At 35.7% G+C, this 21,299-nt stretch overlaps 1 protein-coding gene across 2 annotated transcripts in view; it reads right to left on the bottom strand.

Annotated features, from left to right (window-relative positions):
• Positions 1 to 1,671: 1,671 nt before the first annotated feature.
• The window catches only part of RPS6KA5 (ribosomal protein S6 kinase A5), a 62,355-nt gene continuing 42,727 nt past the window's right edge, over positions 1,672 to 21,299 (bottom strand). Inside the window, exons 7-17 of one of the 2 annotated variants that reach the window (XM_026046459.1) lie at positions 20,641 to 20,744; positions 16,474 to 16,624; positions 15,439 to 15,600; positions 14,975 to 15,100; positions 14,150 to 14,283; positions 10,907 to 11,000; positions 10,461 to 10,631; positions 7,896 to 8,087; positions 7,099 to 7,258; positions 6,116 to 6,279; positions 1,672 to 5,153 (exon numbers count right to left, since the gene is read on the bottom strand). In XM_026046459.1, coding sequence (XP_025902244.1) covers positions 4,914 to 5,153; positions 6,116 to 6,279; positions 7,099 to 7,258; positions 7,896 to 8,087; positions 10,461 to 10,631; positions 10,907 to 11,000; positions 14,150 to 14,283; positions 14,975 to 15,100; positions 15,439 to 15,600; positions 16,474 to 16,624; positions 20,641 to 20,744 — 1,698 coding nt within the window. In that variant the 3' untranslated portion in view covers positions 1,672 to 4,913. The remainder of the gene's footprint in view (positions 5,154 to 6,115; positions 6,280 to 7,098; positions 7,259 to 7,895; positions 8,088 to 10,460; positions 10,632 to 10,906; positions 11,001 to 14,149; positions 14,284 to 14,974; positions 15,101 to 15,438; positions 15,601 to 16,473; positions 16,625 to 20,640; positions 20,745 to 21,299) is intronic. The other variant, XM_026046466.1, reaches the window with a different exon arrangement.

Genomic DNA, 21,299 nt, shown 5'->3' with positions numbered 1-21,299 from the left:
GAACTAAGTGACTTGCCAGGGCTCAATTCCAGCAGACTGGCAGGGTGATAGAGTTGACAGGCAACAGTATTAGTACTTGAAAGCGGCAGGGATGCAGCCCTTTCGGACCTAAATGGTGTAAGACCAATGTCTCGCTACACGGCAGCCTGTGCACATGAGCTTGTAGCTTCAGCACAGCAAACACCGGCTAGAGGCAAGGGAAGTTTCCTGCCAGGCAGGTGGAAACTTCCCCTTTTTCAGCAGATAGACCCTGAACACCTTCAAAATACCTCAAATAAAGACGGATTCCAGACCCAAGAACAGATTTCAGGAGCGTCGTGTCAAATGAAGAACTGTGGGTTTTATTTTTTTCTTTTTATCCCCAATATGATTTATAGAGAGCAACACTATCAAAATCCCAACTGATACAACAGCTTAATAGCAAAGAAATGGGCACCATGGTGATATGAACACATAATTTTTTTTTTGCCTGTTAGAATTATTTTATATAGATTTGAGTCAAACTATTGTGCATATTTTTCCAAGGTAAAATGACTTTTGTTACAATAAAAAAACCCAAGAGGAATATGCTTATTCCCAAAAAAGATACATTGGTGCATGAAATACTACAAGTAAATTGTTTCAGTTCAATATTTCAATTAAAAGCACGTCTGGTGTAACATCTAGAAAGAAAGCCGGTTTAAAGCAAACTGATTGAACTTTCAAACAACTTTTGAATGCATGTCCTTAGAGTTGAATTAAACTTAATTTCAAATGCAAACAAATTAAATAAAATTATGTCCATTTGTGGATAACTAGGCAATGCACTAGTGTTTAAAACTTATTAGTAATATATAAATAAACTATTTGAAACAGTTACTATTAACTCAAAGTGGCAGAAAATGTCAAGTTCTATTTTCAGCATACATTGTATATAAAAGAAAAGCAAGCCTTTCCATTTTTTCTGTCACACCCTTCCAAAAGTTTTCCACATGAAATATCGGATTTGGTATTCCTTCATATTCCAGCTGAGAATTCCAGCCTCTAAAAGGAGGCACTATCACATATGGGAAGAAAGACTGTAAAGAAAACAAGGGCCACCAATCTGGTCAAAATGCCTTAGAACCATATCTATGGAATAAGAAAATCATCTCAACTGAAGAGATGGGAGTACCATCTAGATAGATACCATGTAGAGAAGACACATGTGCATGCACACAGACAGGTACAGAGGTAATGAAATACAGAAATCAATTGGGAAGGAAGTCTGCAATTCAGTGAACACAACGGGCACGTGGAAAGAGTGTAGTAAAATATTGGACATTTACTGTAGAAAACCTCCTCTTAGAAGCCCTTCACCTCTGATCTCCCACGGCTTTCTGCAGTTCCCCGGCCTGGTCCTCTGAATTTGTGCAGGTCGAGAACTCATTTCCAAACAGGAGTTCTCTTAAAATAATGCAGATCCTTTTAAACAGAGGCCAAGATGTGCAATACAGCATGTATCCACATACATGCACATAACACACATTAAAAGTCACCTCGACAACACTACACCAAAACTACAACATATGTGATAACCCTATGGACATTTTCTGCCAAGAAAGGGTTCTGTTCCTGGTCCCACTAGGGAACGTGGCTGTGCTGGAATTATTTTGTTCAAAAAGAGAGCCATGGAAAAGGGCAAAGAACTCATGTGCATCAGCACATGAGCATTGGTTTCTGTACTTCAGATTTGGAACAGCAGTACAACTATGACAAAAAACAGTCCATGGTCTTTTATTATAAATTATCTAAAGCACTTGGATGGCCAGTAGATTTAGCAGAAATAGGAGGGTTTTTTTTTGTTGTTTTTGTCCAGAGTAATGAGCTTGCAAGAGACGTGCAAAAAGAGGTGAACGGCTTTCGAGCTGCACGGTTTGCAATACACTTCATTAAAGGGAGATCAGCAGTCATTTAGGTAAAGCTGCTAATCTGTAAATTCAGGCAGCTCAGACTCACACATCCTGAAGAGCTCTGCTGTCCGCAGGCAGAAGAAAGCAAGAGGTGATCTTTATTTTGGCCATTCTTCAAAGCAAACACAAGTCAACACCTAAGAGTACTCACCCATGCAAAACAATTATCCCATTGAAATTTTTTCTTTAATCTGCTGTTAGAGCACAAGAAAAACAGAAATATGCTCATATAAAAGTTGTCTTTCATAAAAGTGATATATATGCATTCATGTGAGTTTCAACAATTTCAAATTCATTGCAGTCTCTTACAAAAATTGTGAGAAACTGTGGAAAAAAACTGCCAAGAAAACCATTTGCTGTAGCATTTAGTAGCTTGTGTGAGCGTTCCTTTTTATTTTAATATTTTATTCATTTTTATTAAATTTCTATAAAGATATAAAAAGGCATCAGTTTAAATTTCCCAAGAGGAAAACAACTATATTATGTTTCTAACTCTAAAAATTTATTTCAGTGGGGTCACAATATTCCAAATCCATTTAGTACTCAAGACCTTCTTATACTTAAATGAAATCAAATCCCAAAACAGCTTTTTTTTTGCTATATCCACTGTGAAGAAAACAAATACCGTGGCAAGAGCTCCTCAAAGTGCAAGCCACTGAACTTCACCAACAACCTGAACTGTCTGCATAACACTTGAACTGTCTGCATAACAAGTATTAATTGTGATTTTTTTTCTGTATTTACAGCAAGTTTATTGGGGAGACGGAAGGTATTTCTTTACAAATGAGCCATGTTCACTGTTGAGATTACTTCCAAAGAAAGCATTCAGAAAGCAAACTTGCATATATTACATTGACAATTATTTTTCAATATTTTAACACCGGTCACTTAAAACTGGTTGTGTTATTAGCACATATACTGATCTTAATATACTACTTCTACATAAACAGTGCAAATCTCAATATTCACATCAACCTGAAATTAATGCTGCAATTACTGTTGACATTCACATCAAGAAAGTAGTAAAGCAATTCACATGAGCAATTCCCAAACCTCAGAATGCCATTATTAATATTAAAGAAACATAGAACAAACATGTTGGACTTCAAAGCCTTATTTTGATACACACAATCCCTGTAAACATGGATGTGTTGTATTTATCAATACTGATATCTGATGTAATTCTATAAATAAAACCACTAATATAAACAATTCCTATAACTTTTTTTTTGCATAGGGTTTGGATTAAGTTTACTTTAAAATACAGTAAGCTATTAACAAAATATCCTATTCAATTCATCTTCCATCACACAATTTTAACCATATGCCTAACTTTTCACAACGAGTCTCTCATTTCAGTGGAAAGACTCACATGCATAAGTTATTTGCAAAACAGGAGCCTAGTCGTTGAGAGTAGGAGCAATAAAAGTGCTCTCCATAAACTTACAAAATACGCTGATCAATTTAACTTTCATCAGCTTCTCGCTGATAATGTTTGTCACATTTATGATTCTAAACAGTTATGTACATACTATACTATCACAGTAGGAAATCCGTCGCTGCGGAACCCCGCAGTGAGCAAGTTGTGAAGCACAGTGTTCAATATAATTTCCCTTTAGTATTCCCAGTGCATGAGTTGTTAATAACTACACTACACAAGGTGCCCAGGTCTAGTATTTGTTACATACAATGTAAGCAAGCGAGAAAGAGCTCTGCAATTTAAAGGAAGGAATGAAAACACTGGATAATATACAGGGATTCACTCCTGCAAAGTACACGGTTCTCCTTCACAATGGCAACAGCCACCAACTTCAGGTGGGCTTCAGGTGATTCAAGCCAGCAAAAAAGTGCCCAGCACCTTGTAGGAAAAAAGATCTGTGTGCACTTTATTACAAAGCATCTCATTTCGATGCTATAAAGTGCAAAACGAAAACATATATCCTAATACTTTACAGTAACTATTAAATCAACTGCCGTATTTGCACAATGTAGAATTCAAATAACTTGGTATACATTTTGTATGGACCCTATAATAACAAATATTGAAACTGGAGTTTTTGCATCTTTAAAAAAATCTCAGTATTTTAAAATTGTGTAAATATAAAAAGAAAATATAAATTAACTCTTGAAATATATTTTTTAACATGTGACCATTTTCCAAAGCACTCAATATGAAATTTCACTTTCTCTGTTATATATCATTACATTTTAGAATCTGTAAAACATTTTAAAAGTCAGTAACTTCAAAAAGTACAAATAAAAATATTGCATCACAGTACTGGTCACCTCACCTTATTAGGCATCTATTACTTTAGATGCTTAAAAAATAAATAAAAAGAAATATCCACGATTTATATTCCCAGTTGTTGAAAGCAAGATATGTGGAGTAATTTTTAAAAATAACAACACATGAAGAGTTCCGAATGCTTCATTTTGTTCTTAGATTTCAAATACCTGGGATAAAATATAATCACAAATTTAAAAGGTCTTGAAGAACTATATTGAAAATATATTTGATTTTTTGCATGAAGGAAGAATCAAATTCTATGACATTTTTCTGTCAGCCAGACAAAAGGACAAGATCCACAAAACTGATACGATTTACCAGAGCATTCCTTTCTTTGAGCAGTGGGGAGGAAACTGGGAGGAAGATTTTGACACTGAGAAACAATCTTCCGCTAAGCTGTACCAGGAGCAGCAAAGCTCCTTACCTGGAGCTTGGCTGCACGCTGGTAACTGAGCCCTAAGAGAGTACAATGCTGGTTGTATAATAGTATTAGACCATATCCAGTGATACTAAACTTAATGCTAAAAACAAAAGTACTGAAATACAAAGCTAAAAAGTATGACCGAAATACATTTTTAAAGCAACAGACATTCCCGAGGCCTGTAAGCCCCCAGGAAGAAAGGAGGGGGAGGACAATACAGCCACTACCAAGTTCATAAACACTTAGGTCTTCAAGACATGATATTCTCTGCTTTTCAGTCAGAGAACTGGAAGATGGTTTCGGGGTTATTGCTGTCTGTAGGGTTTGTTGGCTGCAGCGTCTTTGTAGGTGTAGTTTTACCATGAGAATGGGAGGAGGAAGAATGGGAGCTTTCACTGGAGCTGCTACGTGTCTCTGTGCTTGTACTTGTTTTTTTCATTTTCCTTCTCTTGGCGAGAGGGGCCTTGTCAACATTCTGGAGACAAAATCCTTCCCTTTTGTACTTGTTAAAGGCCTGTTTAAGAAGAAAAGGCAATTCTAAGTATTTTTTTATAGGGTTTAAAACACTTTGTGGCTCTAGGCTAGTATGAATGCTCTGTGGTAAGGCATACTATGATTTCTTGACATTTCTTACTGCAACTATAGCAATGGCCTTTACATTTACTCAACAGTCAGTTTGTCATTATCTGTATTTGAATAATACCTAATACTATTATTAATGGACATTTGCCACTGTGTTTAATTTTGAAATATTTTTTATTTAGCCTAAAAACCACTCAAGATTATACTTCCAGAAATTAGTTTGCCTTAGTTAAATTACAGTTTTTATTTCAACTTTTCTAATCATTTTGCATTATCGTGACATCTGCATGTAACTATTCTTTTCTTTTCTTTTTCTTGACAGTAAATCCTTACAAGTATTTTGGCATCAACCTGTTTGATAACAGTTTATATTCAGTAGAAGGTATTATAAGAATCAATATTACATTTGTATAATACAGTTACAACTTAAACATTTAAGATAAGTTTATATCAGTAGACTAACACATCCACTAAAAATGTATCCATGATAGTAAAAATATGAAACAGATATATGCCAGAAATTTTCTTTGATTTCCTTGATAAGAAGGACTAAAAAAATGCAAAGTGATTTAAGTTAAACAGAAGAATTCATTTCTAAGCAAAGCATTAAAGACCTTTTAATATATTTCTCAAAATAACATATTTATAATAGCCATTTCATAAACAGCTGTCTCAGTCCTGAAAACCTCAATGTAAGTTTTCAAGAAATTCAGCTCATCACTCTATTTCACAGTACTCACTCATAACCATTAGGTACACAGAAAAATTTACAGTCACAGACAATCACAGAAGTCCAAGTACAAATAATGTCTTAACTAATAAAACCCCAATATCACAAAAATCTAGATTAACACATAAAAAAAATAGTACGACATTCAATTTGTTCGAACTTACATGAAAGGTGGCTTTGACATATGTATGCACTGCACCTCCGGAAGAGCCCAAGTTATCAGGAGTCATTAAAGGGTTGGAGGACAACTGGCTCCCATCCTGGAGCCATTCATTGTATCTCAAGCTGGACATTTTAATCCTTTTGTTCGGATCCACTGTCAGAAGTCCTAGTAGAAATGTATTATATGCACTTAATTCATGAGTAATTACCTAGCATCTGTTAATAGACTAAACAAAAATCTGTAAGAAAACCCTGTGCATTGTTTTGGTAACCAAGTCATGCCAATATTTATCCTAGATAGGTTAATATTTATCTTAGATAAGGCTCTCAGTGTAAAACTATCACTGCAGTAGATGCTCTTAAAAATCCTCTTCAGAAGACTCATTAAAAGTCAGAAATTGCTCTTTAATTGTTTGATAACTCTTAAGATAATTCATTTATGAGATAGCTCTCTCCTTGACAAGAGACTCAACAGAACTACAAAACTACTATTTCAGATTTAACTACAAAAGGAATTATTCACTTAAAACATATCATAGATGCAGTTCAGCAGAGTAATTCTCGGAATCACTGCCTGCCACTGGAGATGCCTACATTTTTACCAGAGCACATCCTTACAAATCTGCTTCCACACATACTCAGAAAGAAGAAATATGTTTTAATACAATGACTTTGCTACAGTTTTGAAAAGCTCTTTAGTTTCTTCTGACCCCAAGAAATGTACAAGCTCTTCCTCTACCAACACCTCATAGCAGTAGAAAATTCTGTGTGAGATTTTGGCGGCAATTCTGAATGCCAGTCTGGTGTGCCCGGCCTCGTCGATCCACTCCAGGCGCTACAGGCTCGGAGGTAACTGCAGCTGTGGGTGCTACTGTGTCAGGGTAGGTATCTCATGCTGACAACCAGTATCTAGGTATTGTATTGTTGTCTACATTTCATCTTTGGAACTAAGAATATAAGCCATGTGGTCTTTGTGAGTACATACCTTGAATTAACTCTTTGGCCTCTTCGGAAACATTTTTCCAAGCTTCCCCTTCAAAAGAAAATTCTCCCTTTTTTATTTTCTTCATAATTTCCAATGCACTCGTGCATGTTAAGCTTTTGTCTTGAGACTGAAACGGTACCTGTCCTGATAGCATTGTATACTGCCAGGAGAACAAAAGTAATATTAGCCAGTACTGTCTATTTGTTGACAATTCTACTGTATATTTACTGAATGCTCAGTTGTTGTTGTTTGCACAGCACCACTGAACTTCTATTAGTACAAATAATCTCAAGAACAGACATAGAAAAACAGACAGATAATAGGTAACTTGCAAGTCTATCTAAAAACTTGTAATAATAAAAAATATATGTATTTTAAGAAGCTACTAACAAAACACCTAGACAGTTTCATCCAATTTATATCTGCTAAAATTATTATTTTTTTAAATCAGAATGCAGCCTGCAGGCTGATTCCTTCTGTGAACTGAAACTGTCAGAAGATTATATAGATACCTATAAAATCTTCTAATGAGAAACTTTCATTTCGAGAACCAGTCTGTTTCAATTCCCAGACTGTTTTTTCCATTCCCAGAAATGTTTAATTTAATCCACTGCTTAGGAAAAAAACATCTCCACCCTGGGAAACATCCATCTTTGGAGACACCAAAGCTTTCTGCACCAGCATCTTTACCTCACTCAAAATCAATACGCAGCCAATTGAAGTTTAAAATTGTTTCAAGTCCTTTACATTTTAACAAAAAAGTAAGATACAGAGTAAGATAAATAAATATCACTCACCAAAATGACCCCCAAACTCCAGAGGTCACAGGATTCATCATAACCATTGTGATTCAAGAGTTCTGGGGCAGCATAATGAAGAGTAAAACACGGAGTCTTAAGGGGCTGATTATCAGGTGGTTTTAAACGAGCAAAGCCAAAATCAATTATTTTTATTTCTGAATTATCACTTTCATCTGTAAACAATAAATTCTGAAAAACAAACAAAATTAATACTAGCATTGGTCAGAAAGTTGGTTCGAATACTTAATAGTTATGATTTCTTTTTTTTTTTTTTTTTTGCATTTGTTATTTCTGAAAACTATTTTCTAGAGAATAAAGGGGAAATGGGAAACATTGGAGGAGAAGAGAGGGGCAAAAAAGCAGAACTAAAAAACCAATCAAACAAGCAAACAAAAAACCCAAACCCAATCCCATAGCATTACTTTTAAGGAGACGAGCACATTCTAAGAATATCAAAATCCACAAACAGAATGCTCAGAAAGACGTGTAATGGCAGAACTGCAGTTCCTTTTTTCCATTTACATGGCATTATTCTTGCAAGTAACAACTGGGCATCTGTCTCATTTCTTTGAATCTGCAGGCTGGCAAGGCACAAGTTTCCTGTTCCCTTTTACCCCAACTTCCTCCTCTGTCTTCTCCAGCAGAAGTAGATTTGGGCCAAGCCCAGGGCTTTCCCAAGCATTTATGTTTCTCCATATACACTTTGGAAAAATGTAAAAACATATAATAGCTCGGCCTGGGCCTTGGCCCAAATCATAGGTAAACATCTACATGGTCACTTCACAGACATAGTCCAACTCCTCCAAGAACTCCACATGGTCATACATGGCGTGTGAATTCTGAATTTCAGTGAACTTACTGTTGTTTTTGTTCTCCCATCCAATATTTTCTGCTATCTTGTAAAGCAATGTATTTTGTCTAATTCCTACTGTGTAAGCTGAAGAACTTTTTAGACTGTGTTTTTTTAAAAAATAATAATTAACAAAAATATCACCATCACTAAAATGTAACTATCCATATTCATTAAAATAGATTTATCAGCATCATATTAGATGCCAAAGCTGAATATCAAATAACTTGGAACTGCTGGAAGAACAACACGGTCTCTTACGTATCATTTTACAGCAAGGTGCACAGACCACATCTATATTGAGAAGACTGCAAATGCTATACTAAGTCCATGAATGAACCTAAAATAGTGGCTTTCAAAACCACAAGCAGGAAGGAGACAGGATGGTTCAGTCCATCTTTATAAAGGCAACACATTCTGCAAATTGCTGCCTAACCCTTCATTACTCGGACTTCCAAACTTCTGTTCCTGAACAGGCTGGAGAACTGAAGACTTCCTCAGCAACCATTCGGCGGAAGCTTTACTAAATCTGGCCTTTATATTCAAGATGATGATAAAATGTAAAAGGAAGACAAGTGATTTCTACATTTTGTCCTCTTAACAATGACTTGTTTCTAAAGCTGTTTTGTTCCCTTGATGGCGTGAGCAAAGACAATTTTTTAAGAGCTGTATTTTCAACTGACACACCACATTTTCGCAATAACCCTGCTTTTATTGCATTGTTTTTGTAGTATGCAGCCTCCAGTAAAAAGGTGCTTTCAAAAAGCTTAGGTTTTGAATTGATTTTCAGAAACACTTCAATACCATCATCTGGAAAAACATTTTACCTATTGAATTGGAAATGCTACAAAAGAGGCAGGTTCGTCATAGAACACAAGTTATGTTACAGAAGGATGAAACAGCAGCAGCAACGTGAGAGCATTTCAAACTCGGGATGGGTAGAGTGCAGCAGACTGCTGAGTTATAACTGTGATCATCAATAAAACAGTGCCCTTGCTCAATGAGCTAGCATGAATTTAGACTATTCCAAGGCTAAACAGTCCCTGAACATCCCTCCAAGCCCATGGCTGACAAACACCAACAAGAGTAAATATTGGTGTCAGGCAGCAGATCAAAGCCTGTGGTGAACCGTTCATACACTAAAGTGAATTACTGGAGGGAACAAAACACTGCTGCACGATAAAAACCACCATCAAGGCTCAGAACAAGTAATTATTGAAAAGTATGTATTAAATAACATAGTATTTTCTCTCGAGAAACTATTGAACTCTCTGAAACCAAATCAAATCACACATCTTTAGTAACAGTTTATGTTAGTTTGTGGTTCATTTTGTGTTTAAGTGGGAGGTAAAATAGTACAGGGATGTTGCAAGCCCTATGAAGGAAATGAAGATTAAATAAAAACGGAACTGTACAGGTGAAATACCCAAGTAAACCAGCCCTGCTCATAAGCTGTTTCACACAGAAAAAAATAGGTACTTCTTGCAAAAACAAAACTGTCTCTCAGCCAAAAAATTTTTTAAACAAATCAGTGTAAATTGTTTACAAAATTGAGTGTTTCATGATAGTTACTTTTACCTATGAACAGAAATCTATCAATAGAATTTGCTAAAAAGGTGCTGTTTTGTTTTTAAAAAATCTGTAATAAAAACCAAAGACATACAAAAATATTGTAGATGCTTAGTAACTTAATATACAAGCAACTGCAGTACCTCAGGTTTCAGATCTCTGTGGACTACTCCTACGTCATGCATATGGCTCACAGCTGAAACAAGTCTGCGCATAATGTGACTGGCTTCCGTCTCACTGAAGTGTTTCTTCTTCTGAATACGTTCAAGCAATTCTCCTCCCTTAAGCAACTCCATCACTAGAAACGTGTGAAGCTAAAACCAGAAAAATAAAAAACAGTGTGGTAGGTTTTCAGAGCTCAAATAGTTAAAATTGCTGCTTGTAATGCATCAGATCAATTACAGGGACCAAATCTCCGACGATGATGTTGCTATTGATTTCACTGAGATTGAAGATTGTTGGTGTTTTCCCTATTTCAACCCATTTATTTCTTTACATAAATGCAATAGTGTCATATAAGAAGACAAGTTTTTAGGGAGACAAAAAGTTAGATTTTGGATCTGTACTGATTATAGCTTCTTTAAATTACCTGATCGTGATAAACTTCATGCAACTTCACTACATTGGGGTGTGCTTCGCAGAGTTTCAAGGCTGTTATTTCTCTCTGGGTATTGGCTTCCATTCTGGAAAAATTGAGCAGTCATTTTAATCCAATTTTACTGAGCAAACTGCACTTAAAAAGTATTATATTTATTTTCTTAAATAGCTTGTAACCCAGACTCTTCGAATATTACAACTTCATGAGGACTATTAGATGCTCATTCATGTTTAAAGTGAGCTGAGCACAACTCTTCAAGTAACCTGACAAGCTAAGACCAGAAACACCACCCCCAACCAGACAACATTTTTGATGCAACTGGAACTTGCTAGCTGCTACAGTAAGCACTGAAAAAGTATTATATTTTCTATCAAAAACAAACCTTTCCCTTACTCCAGGGCAATTTGACTTCACCTCTGTTCCTACAAATATCCAGGTTAGGTCAGGTTTATCTCAAAGACTCAAATTTTTGGCTCTACCCCTTCCATTCTTACATGAGGTAAGTGCTTGCAAAGTTGTATTGAGAGACCAAAAGCTCCTATTAGAAAAAGAATAATGTTATCCATAAATGAATTATGCTGTACACAGGAACCCCTAGACAGGCCTTTGTAAAAATCTGAAATGGAACAGAGATTAGGGCCAGAGGGGAAGTCATCTGCCAATTCTATTTCAAGTACTGAAATACTGGTAGGAGAAAAAAAGAAAACACCATGAACATTAAAGACCCTCTTTGAATGGGAAAAAAGCAAAATATTTCATTTTCATCTAAAAAATATGTTTTTATTTTGGGCCAAAAAATGTCTGAGAAATTTTGCCAAATCTCTACCCTCCTGAGCAGAATGGCTAAGCTGACTTGCAGAGTGGGCTGGTAGATGACATGGGAAGAACCTCTCTCATTACTCTCACTACACGTGTTCTTCTTTTGTGAGACTTTAATGCAGTGAGAATTTTGTGCAGGATTGTTTTTCTGCACACTTCCAATATCCAAGAGGTAAACTAAGCTGTTCTGCTTGCATCTTGGTTGCTGTTGTTGAAACTACAAGTGATTCCTGACCCTTAAACTGTCTCTGACAGTCTTTATCTCATAGGAAATAATATCAGGAAAAGGCAGAGACAGGAAACAGAATGAAAAGGCTCAGTATCATGAATTTAGATACTCCTGCTTGACCTTTTCCAAATATTTCCCTACTATAAATATTTTTATCACCTCAGATTTGTAGACAGATAATATTAAGAAAAACATTTGGGAAGTTTTAAGATAGCAACTCCAGCAAGTTTACAAGACTCCACTATTTTACTGGGCTTCAGACAAACAGATAAAATTGTTGGATGGAGCAATAATGACAAAGCAACAGTGGAGACCAGCTCTTCATCTGAGCTACCATCTGAAGTACCATGAAAATGTTTTCTTAGGTACAGGATTCACTTTCTTTGGCACTTTTGCTATGGGTAAGAATGAAAGACTGAGAGCTTTTGAAGGACAAAAAAATACTGGCAGGTGAGCGTCCTTTTCTCCTTAGCAGGAGTTAAGAAGAATAGTGTGGTCCTCAGAATAGTATTATTTATACCTAAACAGATTTATGTTCAAGGCTGGCCCACATCTTTCAGGCTTTAAGTTCATAGCTACCTCAGAATACTAGGAAAGCATTTCCCAAGCCTGCTTATAGCCTACAATCCCAGAAAATCTTTGCTTATAGACCACTTCTTACCTTCCTTTAGCCTGTTGCACCAAGGTGAAGGAGAAAGTGCAAAAGAACCTGTGAGTAGTATCACTGAGAGACAGCAGTTCCTGAAAGTTTATTTCTATGGGAAATAACTAGCTTGCTCACAGTGTTCCAGAAACATTAGATCCTTTAGTTCAAGTACTGACCAGCAGCTCTGCTTGCATCACTTGGAGGAAAAATAAAAATCTCTCTGAATATAGCCACAAGACAGAATTTCAGATGAAATCACCTGAATAGAAGTGTCTTGGTGTCCAAGGTCCCATTCTAACCTGTGATTTCCAGCTAGTGAAATGTGCAGGGTGAACTTTAGTTCAGCCTAAAATGCTCACCTAGAACCGGACTCTGTTACTTAACATCATTTGGGAAAGCCTGGAAAATATCTGCATAAAACTAATACAAGCTTGATGGGAACTGGAGGACAGATAGGACAACCACAACAGCAGCTAAATAGAGAGCACTAGAGAGATGCTTGCGTTTTCGTAAGTGAATCCCACCTGTGGTGCCCAGTCCAGCTCGCTCACTCTGCAGACTGCACTAGGAGTTTTGACTCAGCCTCAGCAGAAGGAACTTAGAAAACTGACTCACACAGAGACACACATCTTTAGGTGTCTTATTCTAGAGCTTATGCAATGCAGAAAAAGTGTGACAAGACTCACGTCTGGTGGATAGTGACTTGTAGAGTCTGGAAAAACAGAGGTACAGCCAAATGTCTTGGACGAAGAGATCACTGTCAATCATTTTGGTAACAGAACATTTACACTTTCCCTTTCTTCTCCTGCTATCATTTTACAGCATGCTAGGGACATATTTACTGGTGAATACTGAGCAAAAGGGAGCTAAAAACCTTCTCCAATCCAGACCTGAAAGAGTCCTTCTTCCCCATGCAGAAATTGCCAAAAAAAAAGAGGGAGGGAGAATTCCACAAAAGGACCTGACAGTCCCCACATACAAATCAAATCAACTATCTCCACTGCAGTGCTCCCTTCAGAACATCCAAAAGAGATAAAAATTATAATGCCATGGTCCAATACCATTTTAGGCTCACAAAAACAAACAAACAAATTACTTGGGCCTGAGGCAAACCACACTACGAATACTTCTTAAAAATAGTGTCCTAGGCTGCCTAGGAAATGGAACTAGCAAAAGCCAATGTTCAGATCACTCAGCTCTAAAGACAGGAGAGTCTTCTAAGGTATTCATATTAGGAGCAAAAGTAGGGGAAGTCAGGGGTAAACTACAATTGGGAATTATAAAAGCAGTTTTCAGGTTTCTTCTTTTCTCTTTCCTAATGAGGATAACATTTGCTTAAAGGAAGCTTTAATTTCAAAAGACTCTTTTTTTAAAGGTAATCAAGTTACTCTATATCTCTGTAGATTTTTTCAAATAGGAATTAATTTTAAAATAATTTTAAAATTATTTTCTCACTTCAAAAATGTAGCGAACATTTTTCTAATCCATGGGTGACAGTAAGCAATGAAAATATTTTTATTGTCTTATAGAATATTTATACCTTTTGCTAATTATTTTTACTGCATACTCTTGGCTAGTTTTCTTGTGTAAGCACTTTCGACAAATGGAAAAACTTCCTTCTCCCAATGGTTTCTCTTTCAGATCCAGTTCATAATGATGATAAAATGGAGAGTCCTGTTAGGAAACTGTCTGTGTTTAGTTCTGCAGAATACTTTTAGTATACACAGTCAAAGACAAAAAGTATTGTGAGAATTTTTCATCTGCATTTAAAAATTGTAAAAGAGCTCACTTGGATAAAATACATATTTTCATTTGTATTTAACAAATGCATAAACTTTATTCTAACAAAGAGCAAATCTTAAGTTACATTAAACAAGAATAGTCACTACATAAAGCATTACTATCACAATAGCTTAAAGTACAAAATATTCAGACAAACAGGAGCAGGAATGGTTGTGCACACATTTATCCACAAAACTATGTGCTCACTGGAAGACATCACCATAGTGGGTGTTCTTACAAGCCTTCACACAGCTACACATAGTTTTGGGCAAATACATCATAAAAGGAACTCTGACATGATTAAATACCTTCAAAACACATGTTATAGTTGGATGAGTAAGAACTATCAGGAGTTCATTTACTATTATTATTACATTCCATCTCCTGAAAATCTAGACAATTTTCTCATTTCTCACTTCTTAATGGTAGCACAAGCGCAATATATGCTTGGATCACCTGAGGAGCCAATAAGGAGCAAACATGACTGTTTTGTGATCTCTAGCCTAGCCTGCATCTATTGCTTTGAAAATTTTACACGCTTCCAAATTAACCAGATTAATTTAGCTCTTGATATCATTATTACCTTCAGCATAGCACTTCTGGCAATAGTTGCAATTCCAGGCCGTTCATCCCCCATATGAAACTGAATTGGATCTACTGTAGCTGCATTGCGTTTAAACAAAATAGAAGGTGCAACGAAAGAATAGCCCTACAGAATTGAGACATCAGAGAACAGCAGGGTTTGAAATTGTTGTACACAAAAGTAATGTTGCATACAAAATATAGAAAACTTCAAAACAATTTAAAAGAAATCAGAATATTCATAACATAATTTAGCAACTGTAATTGGGAGATACCACCGTGCTCTATGTTAAACCACATCTCCAGTGAGGCTTGTTCAAAGTTGTCATATGACTGTCTACACGTATAAATAAAATAATAATACAAAAAATTGGGAATTAATGCCAAAAATTGCCTCCACTTCCATTCTTTTGCAGTAATGGAAAAGATTCATACTTCAAACTAGCTAGCTTCCCCCCAGAATACCTGAAATATTCTTTCTGAAGTCTGAGGGGTGGCTGCAGGAGAATATGTTGGATCCATTTCTGTAAACTCTTCTGCAAAGTTGCTGACGTCCAGCTCATCTCTGATTACTGGTTTAAATGGAGCTGATACTTTTTTGGCAGCTAAATCGTCCCAGTTTATATTCTAAACAAAACAAAACGAAAAGAAGTTTAAATCAAATGAAAATTGAACAGGAAGTTTACTGAAAAAAAGAAGACACTTGTCCAAAACAAAACAGTTCTAACCTCCATTTGCTATATCCTATAAGCATCACAATCATATTTAAAATCGTAATAGATGACGAAAATGCAAAAAGAACAAAAACAAACAGGAAAGTGAAAAAATCCAAGATTCTGCCTATGCTGAATGTTAAGATAATTACACTGAAAATATTTATTTTACACTTGTAATTTATGTTGCCAATTTTAAGTGGTCCAACATCTACGCTAATTAAAAATACATTTGGTTTTATAACCATTATTAGAAATTTACACTTGACCATTTTCATTTAATTTTTATGTATAAAAGCACAGAAAACACTAACAGCAATGAAAGTAACCATATAGTTTAGCAAATACATTCTTGTGGTAGTGTTTGAATCCAAGTATTAGTTAATGCACTGAGATGTGAGCAGAATTAAAATCTATTAATTCAGAATAAAATATAATTCAGAAGAAAAGGTTATCATCAATGTGAAAATAAAATAATTTTCTCAATATTCAAATGTTATTAATAATATTGCTGGGGAAAAAAAAACAAAGTACACACACACACAACATAAGTGTTTCTAGTAAATCTCTTGAGTTAAATATTATGTTTTAACTGCTTAAAATAATTATTAGAAGCCACAACAAAAGGAAGTGAAAAGCTTCCATGTTCTCGCTGTGGTGTGCACATAAAGTGTATAGAGAAGCACACACATATTCTTACTAACTTCAATTATCCATGTAGTTATCACACCTTCTAAAGGGACTGAAATAGAGTTAGTGGAATCTGGGAAGAATTTTTTTTCTTTACCTGGAAAAAAGGATGTTGTTTGATTTCATCAGCATCAGTTGGACCACAACCTAGTCTCTTCTTGGGATCTTTCATCAAAAGACGCTGAATTATATCTTTAGATAGTGCACTCATTTCTTGTGGATAAGGTGGCTCGCTTTTTAATATTCTCCTATGAAAAGAGACAAAATAAGATTGATTCAGCAATAACTTACTATGTTACCTGTTAAACAAGATAAAAAGATTCACTATAGTAACAGTACTATTTAACATTCCACTCTTCAAATTCCATGGTACTCAAAGACAGGAGGGATCACAAAAGTAAAACCACTTTTTTTTTTTTTTTTTTACCTGCAAATCCAAGAAGATATCAGAAATCACTGACAGGTAAGAACAGCATTTGCAGAGACAGATCAGGGGCTATAATGGAATGTCAGATTAGAAGATAGTGGATAAATATCACCTATCAGAAAAAAAAAGTCAATGTGATTTTTGTAAGGGAAGTTCCTCCACAGAAACCCCATAGCAGTTCCTAGGAGGAGTTAACCAGGATCAGGATGTAAGAATCATTTAATTGATGACAGTTACCTAGTTTCACAAGAAGCTTTCAGTGAAGTAACTGAGATGTGTAGGGAAACTAAGTTGCCATGGGATAAGAACAGTAGCCCTGGCTAGTAACTGGTTAAAAGACAGAAAGCCGAGGATTGGAGTATACGGTCTGCAAGTGAAGATAAGAAAAAGCAAAAAAGTGCAGGATCTGAAGCTCATATTTTTGTTTCTGCGGGGTAAAAGGCATGATCAAATTACAGAAAACCTTACTGAAAGTATCACTGTCGTTGGCCAGCAAAACATTAGGTTTGTGCTAGAACTCTACAGTTCCAGCATTACCGGTGTCCTCAGAACTGGAGCATAAGGATCACCAGAAAGATCCATCCTGAGGTTCATGGAACAGGAAAAAGCAAAGGAACATGGAACAGGAAAAAGCAAAGTGGCAAGCTTTCGAAGCAAAGTTTTCACCTTCAAATTTGAAAGTGAATAGAACAGAACAATGCCAAATTTGTCTGTTCCAAAGGCAGACCTAGTCGTGGATTCCCAGTAGAGACGTGTTTTGTAGACCTTGATACAGACCTTACAACTGTCTTAAAACCATCTGCTTTACTAAAAGATTGTAGAGAATAATGGAAAGATGAGAATTCACTTAGAACAAGACTTTTTTTTTTCCCTCCCCGCTGAAACTTAGAAAAACCAAGCTCCATGAAACTTTTGCTTTCAGGGCTGGTGAGTGAATAGGAAAGAACTGAATTCTCTAAGTCTGCTGCAATTAGTATGTTAAAGTTACAGAACATAATTCTATTTAGAATAAATCTCACAGCAGGAAAGAGGTTAATACCAATTCAAATTTCTGTGCCAGTGACACTGATTTCATCACTACTGGCAGCTGCAAAAATCTAATGAAGTTATTTGATTTTTTTTTCTCTCATGAGAGAGAAGAAATGAAATCAGAAAGATCAAAGAAAGCAACAGAGACGATCTGGAATCAGTTCAAATTACAGGTGAAAGAGCACCTAGAATCTGCATCCCCATTCCATATTACAGGAAAGGCTGCAGGAAATTAACTGAAGAAATTAGCAGTCCCCCACCTCCAAAAAGGCAGTAAGTGTAAATTGAGAATGTACACTTAATGACAAAATGACTAGCAAGGAAAAAAAGGAAATAAAACCCATAGCTTTTAGACCAGAAGGGCTTAAGATAGAGAGTTGTTATTTCTTGAAAGAACTCGTTTTACTAAAGCTAGATATAATTATTGAAGGAACATTTCTGAAACAAGAATTAACAAACTTAACAAGCTAGTGCATCTTCACAGGTAGGTCATTTCTTTCATGCCTGTTCCAAAATCAGTAGCCTAGTAGCCATCTAAACCCCTGGGAACTCTAGATAGTTCCCTTCAAACTCCAGAAAAAGAGGTCAATCCATTGACGGAAGAGGCCCGTGGGTTCCCTGCTCTTCTCGCTCTCTGCCTGTCCTGCAGGATGCCAGCTCGCTGCTACCTCACACCTACTCCCTTCTTAGTGCTGGTCTGTCCCATCTTCCAGGAACCTCCCAAGCGCTCCCACTGCTCCCCAAGGCAAGCAGCAAAATCACCATTCCCCAGAAGGTTTCACATGAACTTTCCTGTCTTCAGCAGCCAGGACAGGCAAGATAGCAATGTTCTCAGATACTCATTGAAAAGGAATGTAACATTCACCACATACTGAACTGCAAAAGCACAAAGCAGGCCATCCCTCAAAGAGCGAGCCATCAACAAAAAGGACTGAGAAAGCAGGGGCAACTTGATTTCCTCTCTCTTCTGTTACTTCGCTACTCAATTCTAAAATGTAGTTTTGTAGTGATACATAATGATATTTTTCACTTATAAAATAGGAAACCATCAGTTAAAAGTGCTAAAGAAAAAGGAATTAAATCCCTTGAGTCTCTCATTGCCATCAACATGAGGAACCTGAAAAAAAAAAAAGGAAGGAATGCCTTTTTGACCAGATGGTCAATTATTACTTCTTATAAACAAGAGAAATTTTGAAATCTCAGCTGCACTACTATTAAAATTTTCCATTTGTAAGAAAAATAAAACACTACAAACTAAGAAAAGGGTTTCTCCAGAAACTGGGAAATTGAGGAGCATCCTTACAATAAGGAAACTACCTAACTTACCTTCTAAATTTATCAAATGAAAAATAGAAAGTGACAGGATTGCTGTCTACCAATGTGCAAACATCATCCAGAACAGAAACTTAGAAAGAAACAACAATACGAGCTCATGAGAACAAAGCAGTAGCCTTGTCACTAATAAATTTAGGTCAGAAATTAGGTTACTGACTACCAGAGGAAAGATGTTAGCAACCTTGTGGTTTCTCAGCTTTGAATTCAATCTCACCTCATCTGAAAACCTGAGATAACCAAGAGCACATAATGGTATCCAGAAACAGTCAAATACTGCAGCGCACCTCTCAACGTAGTTACCCAGCTTTCGGGACAAACTATTTCTGTAAAATGTGTGGTCAAGACCATCTCTAAAAATATTACTAACTGCCTAAGAGTTCCATTTAGTATATCAGAGAGTCAAAGTCACCCATTCAGGCATGCTTGAAGTCACCAACAAAATCTTAAACAGTTTAGAAAGAGTTAATAGAAGTTTTTCCTCTACTGTATTAATCAAGAGGTTAATGTCTGGAATTTTATTTTGGTAATGGATTTTCTTTTTTTTTTGGCTTTGTTTGAATTTTAATTGTTTCCCCAAATAAGTATTTTTCTAGTAGCTTTGTAGAGATCTAAAATCCATTCAACATGAGGTCTCAATCTTCTCATAAATTATCTAAAATTATCACCTAAGTAAAATAATCTAAGCTGCTGACGCATGTTCTATCTCTCTTTATAACGTTAATTAATAAATGCTTCAGAAGAGGGCTGTCCATTGGGAATAAGATTATTGACAGATTACAGCCTGGACTTCAAATTGATACTTACAGTCAGTGTTTATTAATTTGTGCAATAAGCACCCATCTCCTCACTTCTCCAAAAAAAAAAATCAGTAACAGTAAGTGCTGCATTTTGGCAGAGATTTCAGTAAAATATTTTGGGCACGCTTCCTGTTTAGGCTTTTTAAAATGCTCTTATTTTTTACTGCAATACCCAAAACAAAGTTACTATCCAATGCTTTAAAGCTATGGTTTGATGGTACTGATCTAGCAAGAGCTAAATATAAATATATAATAATAAATATAAAATATAATTATTAATTATATATCAAGATTTTGAATTTGATTTTTCTGTTTTTCTGGAACTTATTTAGTTGCACTTTTTCCAATACTAAACATACATAAAACAGGGCTGATTATCATCTACAAAGCTGTGGTTTCACCGTAATTTAATTCAAACATGTCCTCGAAGGGCAGTTCTGTTATTTCAAAAACAGTTAATGTTAACAAAACCTGTCTGCTTCCAGATGTCATTCTGTTCAGCAGAATACCAAAAGCATTGCCCTAGTACCACTTTCTTCCTAAATTTTAGTTTTGAGCTCCCCAAGCATACATACATAGGGCACTGGCATCACTTGGTGAGAGTACACACACACACACACACACACACACACACACACACACACACACACACACACTCTGTTGTTCAGAATCTTACCTAGAAATCTCTGCTTGGGAATTTTTCTCTCCATCAACTGTAAATGGCGATGCTCCAGTTAATAATTCATACATGAGAACACCAACACTCCACCAATCAACAGCCTGTAGAACAAATTATTATGCATGTTACAATACAGCACTAATAATACTGCTAATAAAAGGAAAAAGAAAGTAAAGCACCTAGTAAACTATGAATAATAATGAAGGACGTCTAGTTTCAACTTCATTTTAAAAAATAATTTTAGCTACAGATGTTTCGAACTTCTCAGTTTTTCTTCCACAAAGTTTGCAAATGCATGAAACTGAACTTCTGGTTTGCTTGTGTTGACATAAAATAACATGGGAAGACAATTAATGAAGAATCCAAATTTAGCCTCAATTTTAGTTTTTCTGTTTAAGATACAAAGAAGAATCTGGTTTGGTGTATTCAGCTAAGAGTATCTAAAAGAACTAACCAAAGAAGTCTGTATTGTTAGGGATTATATTTGCAAACATGTAATTATTAAGGATAATCCTAGAATAAGATTTTTTTTTAATCATTTGGTTTTGTGTTTTTTTTTTTTTTTTTTTAAATTATCTGCATAATCAGAAACCATTCAAATCTTTTATTGTATGTAATCACATACAACTGGAGCAAGTTTTAAAACTACTGGAAGA

Source organism: Nothoprocta perdicaria, unplaced genomic scaffold (genome assembly GCF_003342845.1).
Source record: "Nothoprocta perdicaria isolate Ctin4 unplaced genomic scaffold, notPer1 scaffold_108, whole genome shotgun sequence".
In the NCBI taxonomy this organism is placed as follows: Eukaryota; Metazoa; Chordata; class Aves; order Tinamiformes; family Tinamidae; genus Nothoprocta; species Nothoprocta perdicaria.
The sequence above is the reverse complement of the archived record's forward strand: the minus strand, read 5'-3'. Positions and strand labels throughout refer to the sequence as shown.